This window comes from Tympanuchus pallidicinctus, unplaced genomic scaffold (genome assembly GCF_026119805.1).
Source record: "Tympanuchus pallidicinctus isolate F22 unplaced genomic scaffold, pur_lepc_1.0 scaffold5, whole genome shotgun sequence".
NCBI classification, from domain to species: domain Eukaryota; kingdom Metazoa; phylum Chordata; class Aves; order Galliformes; family Phasianidae; genus Tympanuchus; species Tympanuchus pallidicinctus.
Window position 1 is genome coordinate 14,627,961 of NW_026294769.1, and position 12,486 is coordinate 14,640,446.

At 37.5% G+C, this 12,486-nt stretch overlaps 1 protein-coding gene across 1 annotated transcript in view; it reads right to left on the bottom strand.

Moving 5' to 3' along the window:
• Nucleotides 1-672: 672 nt before the first annotated feature.
• LPCAT1 (lysophosphatidylcholine acyltransferase 1) overlaps nt 673-12,486 on the bottom strand; it is a 59,670-nt gene continuing 47,856 nt past the window's right edge. Inside the window, exons 14-15 of the mRNA XM_052704717.1 lie at nt 9,455-9,666; nt 673-918 (exon numbers count right to left, since the gene is read on the bottom strand). Coding sequence (XP_052560677.1) covers nt 9,482-9,666 — 185 coding nt within the window. The 3' untranslated portion in view covers nt 673-918; nt 9,455-9,481. The remainder of the gene's footprint in view (nt 919-9,454; nt 9,667-12,486) is intronic.

Consider the following 12,486-nt stretch of genomic DNA (forward strand, 5'->3'; position numbering starts at 1 on the left):
ACCTGAAATCTTCACCTTATGAAGAATGTGTCATTACCGTTGAACTTCACCGCTGTTTTATTCATTCTTAAAAAATGTTCATATTAATTCGCCGTCTGTCTGCTGGATATCTCTGTAGCTTTTCCCTTCTGCTAGGCACTTCTCACGTGTGTAATAAATGAAGTGCCACATCATGTATTGACTGTTTCCTGGGTAATTCAAATTAGCTACTTTTATTTAATTAAGATACACTTGTTCTCCAGACCTATAGAGCCTCCTTTTTTTTTCTTTCCATCTTTCAGTGTTCTTATTCAAGGACATATGACAGAATTGGATTCAATGTACCTGTCATCTACAAGGTGAAGCAGAGTTAGAGGGGAAAACAACCAACCAAAGACACACACAAAAAAACCCACCAGTGAAACCAAGTAACACACATCCAACTCTACAGAATGACCAACCCACCCACCACACCGAAAATCCTTAAGCCCTGTATTTCGTACTCCCAGGTGTCAGGTAAACACCAGTCTCCTGCACACACACACAGCCACATCAGTCATTGCATACATCAATAACGTGCACCTGAGCATGTATGAACTTGGTTTTATTCACACCTAAGACTGCGTCCTTTATTATAAACCTTGTTGTGTGTCACAGACATGTGTAAGAAAAAATAATGCAAAGGAAACAGAACATTTTCTCCTTCATTTTTAATTTGGCTTCATGATGAAAATTCCATTTACAAGCCAGTAATAAGGAAAAGGTCCAGTCGGGCAGAACGAGCCATGATTGTACACTGCACATCAACACTTGGAGTGTATCATTTGGTTCCCTTCCAGTAAATCACACGACTTACAGCACAGGTGAAGCTCCTACGTCATTGCTGTTTCGCTCAGTTAGTTCATCACACACCACAGTCCGTTTCAACCTACCAGACAACTAGCAAGAAAAAAAGAACGCTCAAGTTGAGGTATTTCCTTTAAGAATTTACTGATAGCGGTATTTCAGAGGTAATGTTAAACCATATAGTTTTAAACATTGAAAAAATGTACAAAACCAAGTTCGTTTTTAGAAAATATCATCCCTAGTCTTCCATGCATATTAATAAAAAATATAAAAATCAAATTTGTCGCACTGAAGCTATACTTCACATCCTGCAAAAAGTATCTGCGTTTCTGAACTCACAAACCACAGTCGTGTTCAGTACACTACTTGCTTTTGCTTCTCAGCTACAAAGTACAGTCAGTTCAGTGCAACAGTCTATATACACAAACCTTCGGAGCCACAGGAGGGAAATGTACAGCACAAAAACGCAATCAGGTTATTATTGTTACTGAGTAGCACTTTATATCGTTACAGATTTACACTGCATATCCAAGGCCTATAAGAAAAAGCTTGCAGCCAATATGCACATTGAAACAGAGCAAGTCTGCTTGAGCAGCCTTGAAGTCAGCAGAAGTTGTACCACTGATGGAACAAGCACCTTCTACCTTGCAAGCGAGTTCCTACAACACATAACTTCCAGCTCTATCAGCACAGGTTTTCAACTGAAGGCATCCTCTTCATGGCAGTGTGTAACTTGAATTCAGTAACGTTAAGAGAAAATGGGATCATTTAAAAACGTTTTTAACTTTTGCATTTAAATTCTCAAGTGTGTTCAGAAACATAGCAATACTTTAAAATACGTCCTCAACGCAAGTCCAGCAATAATTCAAGAGATGAAGAACTTCATTTTCTGAATTATTTCTCAGCTTGTTGCTACTGAATTTTATTCTTCCAAACAACGACAATAGAAAAAAGATGAACTTGTAGCTACGATCCAATTAGAAACATCTTGCACACCTGTGTTGGGATAGATGTTGGGAATTACAAAAGGGCTTAGGAAGTGGTCCCACTGAACAGATGCCAGATATTTTCAATATAATGCCGGGACATTGAAGTCATATAGCACAGAATAAAAACTTAGCAATGCTTAGTCTTGGTCCTCCTCCAGGATACAAAATCTATCACTTCTAAAGAGATTTACTTCAGACTTCTATTGCTAACATTAGTGGTTTATGCAGAGCTCTTAAAACCCGTAGAGCAATTACAGAAAACAATATAAACAAATCACTAACACAAACTATATAGACAAGCAGCTGCAGTTGATTTGCTTTTTGTCTAAGTATATACAACTGCTAAGGAGAGATGTTTATTTTAAGGGATCATAATCCACCTTCTTAAAAATACAATTTCTTTTAGATGCTTACTTAAAAAAACTGCTTTTGTAGCCTAGGAAGTACAATAGTGGCTAAACTAAATTTCCTTCCAGAAATATAAGAAATTTTAGCTTAAACTTTACTATAAAAGAAAACATAGGACAAAAATATATACTTAGGGCATACAAGATTTTACAAGTTTATTTCTTTAGCATTTCAACTACAAAATTGTCTTCATGCTGGGTAGCAAATAAAAGACATGTATTTGGATTCCCCCCATATGCATTCACAGAAATAAACTATTGGATGAATTTCATTTTCAGTACCATGGTAGGATGAAAAGTGTCAGAGTTTCAGTTCTCTTCAGCATCCACAAGGAGAATTGGTTTACTGACATATCTATACATACTGCATTCTGAACTTGGAATTAATCAGGCACACGCTAAGAGAGACAAAGTCAGAAGTCAATCCAAATGAAGATGTCACTGTATTTTATTTCTGAATCTAATTCCTTGATGTTCATAGAAACACTAAGCATCTCGAACACAAACTTGCTTTCACCTGGACACATCTGCAGTGGTTAAAGTGTGAGAAAAGGCAGACACGAGTTAAAGCAGTACAAGGGGCCTTAGTTTGGGGTAGTGTTACAAGAATACAGCTTCAGTGTTCACCTGTGCCTTACTGGCCAGTAAAAGCAGCCTGTGAATGTCTGTTAAGAGCAGTGAGGTCTCCCTCAGACTGCAGCCAACCTACAAAGAATGAGACAGCACAATTGACAGCTAGAGATACAGAGACATAAATTCACCAGCCCAAGAGATGGAAAATATCCTTCTTTACTGTGGGAAAGGCCAACTGTACAGTGAGAGCTTTCCTGCTATGCCATACTTAATGACTTTACTACTTTCTGCTTCTGGAGCAGAAGTTCAGCCTGATTTTCCTAGAATGTATTCGTTGGCCCTGGAATGGCACTCTCAAGTAACACCTACTGATAATATCAAAATAGAATATTACAGAAGTCATTATGACTTGCTTCTTTTTTAGCCAAGATAAAAACAGTGAAGCTTAATGCTACATCCAAGGTACTGTACAACGCCCTTCTCAAGATCTCCAAGCTAACCTCAAGTGAGCTGGGCTGTTCATACAGCCCCATGCAAACATCTGCTCAGAAACAAGCAGCATAACAAATACATTGTTTAAAAAAAAAAAAAAAAAAAAAAAAAAAAGCACTTGCTCTCTCCAAATTAATAGAACCAACACCCTCCGTGCCCCCAAATTAATTGAAAGGAATAACTTTCATGCAACCTGTCCTGAAGTGATTCTGCTGTTTTATCTCCTCTGTTAGAGACCTCTTCACCAGTTACACCAGTTAGCTTGTACAGGAAAACTATACTATGCCACTTTGCAAAAGAACACAGAATGAGCAGCCTCTGCCATTATGTAAATAGCAAAATTACTTTGCCAAAAGAGCCTGCAAGGCAATCTAGACAGTCAGCTGTTTCAAAAGGTCTCACTGTTTTTCACAGGAATGGTGAACCCTCCATTGAAAAAAAGTCTTTTAAACCTGCTTTCTCAATATCACCCACTTTCATTTAGTCCCATTGCATATAATGAAGCACATCATAACATCTGAGGGAAAAATAAGCTATTTTCTACAAAACACCACACTCTCCCACTTATAAAACATAATAATATCTTGAAATAAACCTGAGTGGTTTCCTAGAGAAAGGAGCTGTCTTAACTTGACAATATGAGATGAAATACTTACAAATGCAAATCCAGGCATGCTCTCTTTGCTGCTGTATTCTCTGCATTTATACCTCAGCATTAAATCACTTATGCCCATTTGGATCAGAGTGTTAGTGACTAACTTGTATACCTAGTTCACTGCCTTAGATATAGCACAGAATGACTGATCTTGTTCCTCTGAGGAGGTGCTGGAGGATTTTGCCTTTAAGGATGTCTTTCAAGGCTCCCATCACAGAGTACTTTTTTTCTGGCCTTCATTAAGAGGAAAAAAAAAAAAAAAGGAAGAATCACTTAAATATTGCTGGCTGTGCTGCTAGTGACTTGGACATTGCTTAGAAGAGGCTGCGGTACCTTCAGGACATCATGCTTTGACTGAGGAATGGCTGATTTAATTGCCAGCTGTATGAACATGTCCTGAAAAGCAAAATTACCCAAATGCCTATTTCAGTCTTCTGCTCATCTCTGAGCCAGATCTTGAGGCTTCATTTGACTGCGGGATTGAACAAAGGCACAGATTATTAATCCTCATGTTCATTTTCAAACTGTTGGACCTACTCTTCCTATTTTTATTTTAGGAAGGAGAACTAGCCATACAAGCTGAAATTCAGACACCTGAAAATTAAAAAATTATCTGCAGGGCTTTGTTCACAGAGAACTTCTGTGTTTCACTGAGTCTAGGAGCCAAAGTTAAATTTTGCTAATGTGAACATAGCCAACATATTTGTAACATCTGGCCTTAATTACAGAACACTCCTGAAAGTGCTGCTAGAAAAAACCAGAGGTTTCAGATCAAGCAGAATGCAGTAGTTGAACGTAAAGGAAAATTAATCTGACTTGATCAGGTTTTTTTTGTTTGTTTTTAAATCCAAAATATATTTCCTTCCTAGTTCAAGAGCCAAATATATGCAAAGCTGTGCTTTTATAGTTTCTGACATCATAAGATGTATAGCAGATGCTACTCAGGTCTGCAGCTTTTATTCTTTAAGTCCTTTCTCTATTTTTTATTTTTTCAATCAAAATACCGGTTTTGGAGGGTCAGTGAGCAGAATTAACATGAAAAGCCATACTTACCACATGATAAAATTATATAGGAAGTTTTGTTCAGTGATAAAACACAGCCTGACAGAGGAATGCAGAAATTAAATAAAAACATCTTCAGAAAATGTACCAAATTCTGTAAGTGTTAAAGTGCAATAATCCCCTTCCCAGAAAAAACTTCATGAATAAGAACATTTTCCAAGCATCCCAACGTTTTAACAAGCTAACAGGTCTATGCAGTTTGCTTGAAAATATTAATAAACAGCTATGTACAAAACAAGTATTTACTTCCTGTGGCTTTCTCTCTACAGAGATTGCATCACTTCCTTAATACACACATTTCCTTTTCAAGTAAGCTTCATGACCTTCACATCAGGATTAGCAAACAGGCAGGGATCTGGTCACTTTTTTTTAATCATAGTAAGAGGATTCTAGCTACATTGAAACATACATTGAAATACATAGAGTAAAATGGGTGCAAAATTAGGCCTACAAATTATTTCTCCTTTAGGCTCAGAATTTGCCTATACTACCTTTTAACTATATCTACTTACCACACTGCACTCATGAAAAATCTGCAATAGAACTCTGCCTTTCCATGGTAGAGACAGAGGCTTTGTAGCTCCTAAACTTTTGTTTCTATTTATACTTGTGTTTTTTTCTTTTCTTTTTAAATTATAATTGAAACAACAAGTGAAGCAACAAAAAACAAAACACTTCTTAGATATCTTAGATTTCATTTTTTTTCTGTGCTAAGTACATTCAAAGCACACAGTATATTTGTGCAGCTATATCAGAATAACAAAGCCTTGACTGAGCATCTCTCATAGCATGCATAGAAATTTAGCCTGATGCAAGAGCTCTGCTGGCAAGGGATGGCAGTATTTCACAAAAGCAGCAAAATGCACATCAGACAAGTACCATGTCTTCACACCTCTGCTTTTTTTTTTTTTTTATGAAGGATCACTTATGAAATTGTTATAAAATACACTGATGTATGTTTCCCTGACAATTTAAGGTTTGTAAAATCTGTAACACTTTAGTTGAAAGCACTTACATGTTATTGTCTGTTGAATGGAAAAGGAACCTTTCACTTCTACCCTTGTAGTTCAGCAAGCTACTGAGAGTGTCACGACCCAGCTGGCTCCACAGTTGGGCACTTTTTATGTGGAATTACTAAAACATTTAATAGGTGAATTTGATGGACAAATTGCAGTGAACAGTGTTGCAGTATTGCAATGCCCTGCAGATCTCAACCCACAAAGTCTGAGTTTATCCCTTACACTAACATGGGTTTTCTGTCACTACAAGGCAGTCTAGTATTATACCTTGAATACTCTAGACACTAAAATCCCCTGGATACTCATTTTTTTAATTGACATTATCTGAAGTCTTGACGATGTTTTCATGCAGACTGACCAGGACTTCATGTCTTATTCATCTTATTTCTCTACCTAGATCAATCTCACAAAAGCAGGAACAAATGCAAGTCGTTATAGAAGCTGGTTGCTTGCTCACCAAGATGCTATTCACCAGGTTTTTTCTATAGCAGCTCTGGATAGAGCTCATTGATGCAGTTCTCAGCACATCTTCACCATCCTGTGCCTTATTTGTTGGCATCTATCAAAAGCTGCAGCACCCTTTCAACCCAAACACTCTGCAACAGCTTGGCTGCACTCATATGCAGTTATTTAACAGTTGTGATGAATGTAATATCTCTCTCACCAGAGAGGAGAGACAAAGTTAACTCTTTGCCTTTTTAGAACTCCAAGCACCATACATAGAAAGCAGACGTGCTCATATTTACGCAGCTTTGGTCAGCTTGCTTTGTTGTTTTTTTTCCAGATGTAGAAGGAGTAATTTTTTTTCCCCTGGGGCTTTTCTCACTAGAGCTGTCCATGGGATACTAAGCTTTTCTCCTTTTCAGAAAAGTGTGTCACAGAACCCTGTCTCACCCCCTGCACTTTGAAATTCTCCAGTTCCCAATCTCACATAACAAACTGTCTTAGAAACAGCCAGCTTGAGCCAAGCACTGTTATACAGAGGAGATGTGATATGCTCAGACTCTCCAGCTCATCTACCTTGCCTTAAATACTGACTAAAATACACAACATATAATTACAGAAAATAGTTCCCAGGAGATCTATCCCTACAACCTTCAGGTTATAATCAACAAGATCAGCAATGCCTTTTCTTTCTGTATTTCTGTATTCAAAGCTTCCAGTGAAGAAAGGCTCCTCATTCCACCCAGAATACCCACTCCACATCTTAACTAGAAGTATTGTAAGACAGTTTTCCTAATGTTTATCCTGTCTTTCTACCATGAGCACAGAGTAAAGATTCTTCTCATCTTCCTTTTTGCAGCTTTTTCCATATTTGAAGACTAGTTCCATATCTTCCTCCAGTCACCCTCCCCGGATTAAATAAAGATGTTGAAAGAATCATTGAAAATTTTCTTTCCTTCAGTCTCCATCCAGCCATCCTCATTTTCTCAAGTGCCCCAAAACAGACAGGTGCCTTATGTAAGGCCTCATCAATTCTTGATAACACAAATACCACCACCCTTCTCACAGGCTTCAAGTGTTTACGCATCTCACTACGATGAACATCTTTTCTGCAGCAATCAGTTAACTGTATTCAGTTAGCAATGCTCAATACCATCCAGGTCTTTTACACAGTTATCCCCAACTCCCTCTGTGTACCTGACAACTCTCATTTAAGTATAGTTCCTCATGTCTTAATTTCAAGTTGTGCCTACAACTTCTCATGATTGATGTCAGTCTAAATCTTGCCTGCCAACCAGTGGCACCCCTGCCAGCCTGGCATGCATTATCTAGGTAAATAAAAAAATTTAATTAATATCTCAGAATGAAGATGTACCTCTGCATAACCCCCCAGAAGCATTATTTCTTACATTATGTTTTCCTATACGTATTCTATTAAATCCAGTTTCAATTTGGAGACTTCTCACAGACAGTTAAGGATTTCTAAGGACACATTCCAACACCCTAAAATGCACTTTAAAAAAAACGACAATAACAAAAACTCCTATTAAAAAAGAAAACAAACAAACAAACAAACAAACAAAAAAAAACAGACAAAAGCATCAGGCATAAGCAGACTTCCTTCTGCTGAAATCCCACCCTTCAAATCTAGTTTTGCATTAACATGTGGAAATCAACTCTCAGTGACAGTTTTCCAGTTACAAAATCCTCGTATTCTAGTGCAGCCTGCAGAATTAGTCACATAAATGATTTGAAAATAGATGTAGTTTTTATTTAGAAGGAGAGCTGCCATCACAGTTCTCCTTCCTAGTCCTTCAAGCCTTTGGCTCATTTCCTCATCAGTGGAGCTATGTGGCTTTGCTAATTTTAATTTCTGAGACCTTCGTTGATAATTAAGGCATCTGGCTTTATAAAAGGAAATATAAGAAACGTTAGTACTAAATGTTTCTTTTTTCTTCCACCAATTCTAAACTTCTAATTCTAAATTTTAGACTTCATGTATATTATACACAGTATATCTAATATTGCTATAGATATTTAACTGGCATTCCTTGTTCCGTGCCTTGTTGCTAGCTTCTGGAGTAACTGCAATCTTTTCAAATTTGTGTTCATACAATTAAGTTTTTATAGTATGTTCCATGATAAGTCATCTGTATGTAAGATGCAGTATCTGTATGCATATAAGAAAAGACTTGCCTCAAAAGAAACCCTGATTCCTGATAAATATGATTGTGTAAACATCTGCCATGTAAATATTGGGTGGATATGAGTTGATTGTAAGACAAAAGCACAGTTTTATCATCTGTTTGCAAACAGTATGTGGCATGTCAGTTTGGGAAAAAATCATATTTAAAAGCATCTGGAAGGAGTCTTTCCTTTTCATTCTACCATGGAATAGACTGAAAGAAAAGAAATGTTGTCATTCAACAATAAAAAATACAGAAGTAATCCTCATTGAGTTTTTGCATGACTGTTTCTGAACTGTTCACTGGAACTAAAACAAAAGGGGCCAAAATGTGCTTGCCTTGCTCAATGGCATAATCCCACTGAAAACTAGACTGACTATGCAAATATGAACAGCAAAATTTGGCCCCAAATAAACATCCCCATAACTAGGGAAAACACTAATCACCAAAGTGCACCGAACACCATAGTAACTACAGTTTCTTTATACATGCACAATTTGTGCAACACTTTGTACATGAAACTAGCCAGTGGAATATAAATAAGAGTGCTGCTTCCTTTTAAATATGAACATTAATAATGAAGCACATTCACATTTTTGTCTTTCAAAGTCCTTTTGGGAAAAAAAAAAAAAGAAAACAAAAAAAAAAACCCTTCCCCAAGTAACCTGAAACATATCGTTAAATATAGCACACATGAATCAAAGAACAGTATTAAGGTAGAAGAACTTCCACACACAAAATTGGTATTTGCTATATAATTGGAGTGACTTATGAAAATTCCAAGAAAAGATAATCCTCTCACCAGGAGAGGAAGATAACAGTTGTAGTGTTAGTTCCATTTCTTCTGCAGGGGCTTGTTTTTATCTTCAGCATTTTCAGGGCTGAAGTCAGTACAGATACCATTTGGAGCAGAAAGAGATGAGGTCTCCAATCCACTCTCAGCTACCATCTGATCAGGATAGAGATAGTCTTCTGCAAAGTGTGGCTGCAATTCAGCAAATCTGTAGAAGTCATCTAGAAAAAAATGTTACACAGAATCAGTTCTCTGAAATAGAAGGACACTAAATTTGTGTACTTACAGGATAAAAATCACATGATGTCTTCAGAGAAAATAGCAGCAGTTAACATAACACTATTTCCATGGCACTCAGGTTCTCAGCAGTTCACCACGTCCCCAGAACTAAGATGCCACAAAGGGTTATCTTAAAACATTTCAAAGCTGAACTTAGCTTGCATGGTGAAGGGAAAAAACAGGCTCAGATTTGCATTAAAATGTATGAGGACATGCCCTGACATAGCATCTCACTGTTCACTGGGGGAAGGGAGGAAGCCCTCCAGCTGAGGAACAAAGAACAGCATGAGCAGTCACTTCTTGAAATCTGGAAAGTCTCTTGCAAGCATGCCCTTTAAAATACTTTGCCTTGTTAATTCTCTTCAACCCAAATGCAGCTATAATTGCTGCCTCCCACTTCCAAGATCTTAGCATTCCAAAGCTCTTAATATTTTAGAGAATGATATCGTGAGATGACGATGCGTTCAGTTCTCAATTAAAATATCTATAATTCCATAATTTCAGGGTTTGTATTTTTATAAAACAATAGAAAGAGCAAGACTCACTCCCTCTGGAAGTAGAGGTGACTCCTTACTGCCAAGAATTTTTGTATTAAAAGTCCAGCATTGAAGCCTTGTCAGTGTGCCTTCATGACCGTTTGTTCAGACATCATTTAAACAAAAGATACCGTAGAGGAGCCAAGTCACAAGAAGCTATTTTATAATGTAAACTGACACTGGAGGAAGCCGGATATGAACACTGTCACTAAGTCACCCTGTCACCTACAGCATGTGGCAGGCAGCCCACTCAAATTCACTGTTGTTACTGGAAGAGCTTGTGACCACACAGCACTGTGAGCTGCTTCCAGCTCAGTGCAGATGGCAACTGAAGTCACCCTTAGGAGGAGCAAAACCCAGTTTCCCCTGTGCTACAGGGCTGCTGTGGCAGAAAGAATCTGTCATAGCTTTCCCTCTCCACCATCCTTGTGAGTGGAGCAAACTATCTATACTTGGCATTAAGTTCACACTGCATGAACTTCAAATCAGAGGTTTTTCTCCTGCCTTTATGATACAACCCCACTACTAACATTCCTGATGCAAGCTGTACGTTCACAAAATTCCTTTAGTTCCACTCCCTTCACCAACTCCTCACACCCTTGCAGAGAATACAAACATTTTCCTTCTCGTGCATTGTCTGGACAATGCCTTCAGAAGGAGTATAACTTCCAAGCTTTCTCCCTCTTCTTCTTTGCTATTCGTGTGCAACAGATCACATGTAAAGATGAGCATTCTCAGGCAAGGAAAGACATCAAATATTTATAGAAAAGGACTTTCAAGGCAGAAATACAATACCAAAGTTTACCTTCATCTGTCAATTCTTTACCACAACAGGACGTTTATTCTTACTAATAAGCTTTCGGATAAGATAGAAACTCTGTGCAACATTTCCCAGCATTTTTCCCAGAAGAAGACCCAAGCAAAATTTTGAGTGATATACACACCATCCCACTCTGTGTAGCCTCACAGTGGACTACTCTTGAACGCAAGAAAAAAAAAGCTCTGACTCTCACTAAATGCTCCAATGGTCACTGTTGTGGTTCAGTCATCTGGATTTTCTTGTGATGTAAACATACTGTGATCTCTCAGGGGCACTGCAGATTTAAGAGCAACTGGGTACTGTCAAAGAATGACATTAAATATGAATTCCTTGATAACTCGCACAGACTGGTTTAAGTACACTTGTTTCAAAGTTAGCTTTTCCTCAGATAATTAGATATGCCGAAATTAGAGTTCTGCTGAGATAAGATGCTTAGATTCTCTGCTGTTATTTTTGGTGATAGTGGGGGGAAGAAAAGTTGAGTCACCATTTCAGTGAGCTGGGAGACAACAAGGAGCAACAGGCAGCAAAAAGGCAATAACAGGATATATGTGGAAATGCTGGGGAGATGACAGATGAGAAGTACAGAGAGAAAAGGGGTAGTACAGTGGGAATCAAGGAGGCACCAGATAAGAGAAGAAAGGGAAGATAAAGCAATGATAGTCATTTCAGTGAGTCTAAATAGTGCTGTAGTTGAAGTATTGCATACATCTCATATTTCAAACATAGGAAATACTAATGTAGAAACTGATTTACTAATATTGATGTTCTAATTAACATTTTTACGAATCAAATCCGCATGAATCATCTTGATGGAAAACCATTAGAACAGGGCCATATCATAAGCACTTCTATTTGAGATATGTGCTACACCTGCTATCAACAACTTATACTTGAATGATGCAACTAAATTTAGAACTTTGCTGTGTAAGAGGTGAAGAATCTGAAGTAATACACAAGTACTTTGAGACTCTCAGCATAATCTACTCACCTAGATCTCTCAATTTGAAAAAAAAAAAAAAAAAAACCAAAAACTTTCTTGCCTCCATATCACCTGCATTACAGATTATATATTCAGCAGCCTGTTCAATACCTCCTCACTTCCTCTGCATGAATGACTGACTTTTAAACAGGCTGAAAAATGATTGGAGAAGAAAATCTTATGCTTTCCTATATACTGAGAGGACAGAAATAATGAGGAACGTTTAAAAGACAACACAATAGGACAGAGCTAACATTATTTTCTTACACGTACATATTCACATGTATTGAAGTCACAGAAGATGCTAAAAGAGCCAGTATAGGCATTACCTGACAATGTAGAAGGAAAAAAACTTTGAAAATGTAAAGATAACACTGTATAAAAAGATGGAACTCAAATTTCTTTGTTTTATTTTTTTAAATCT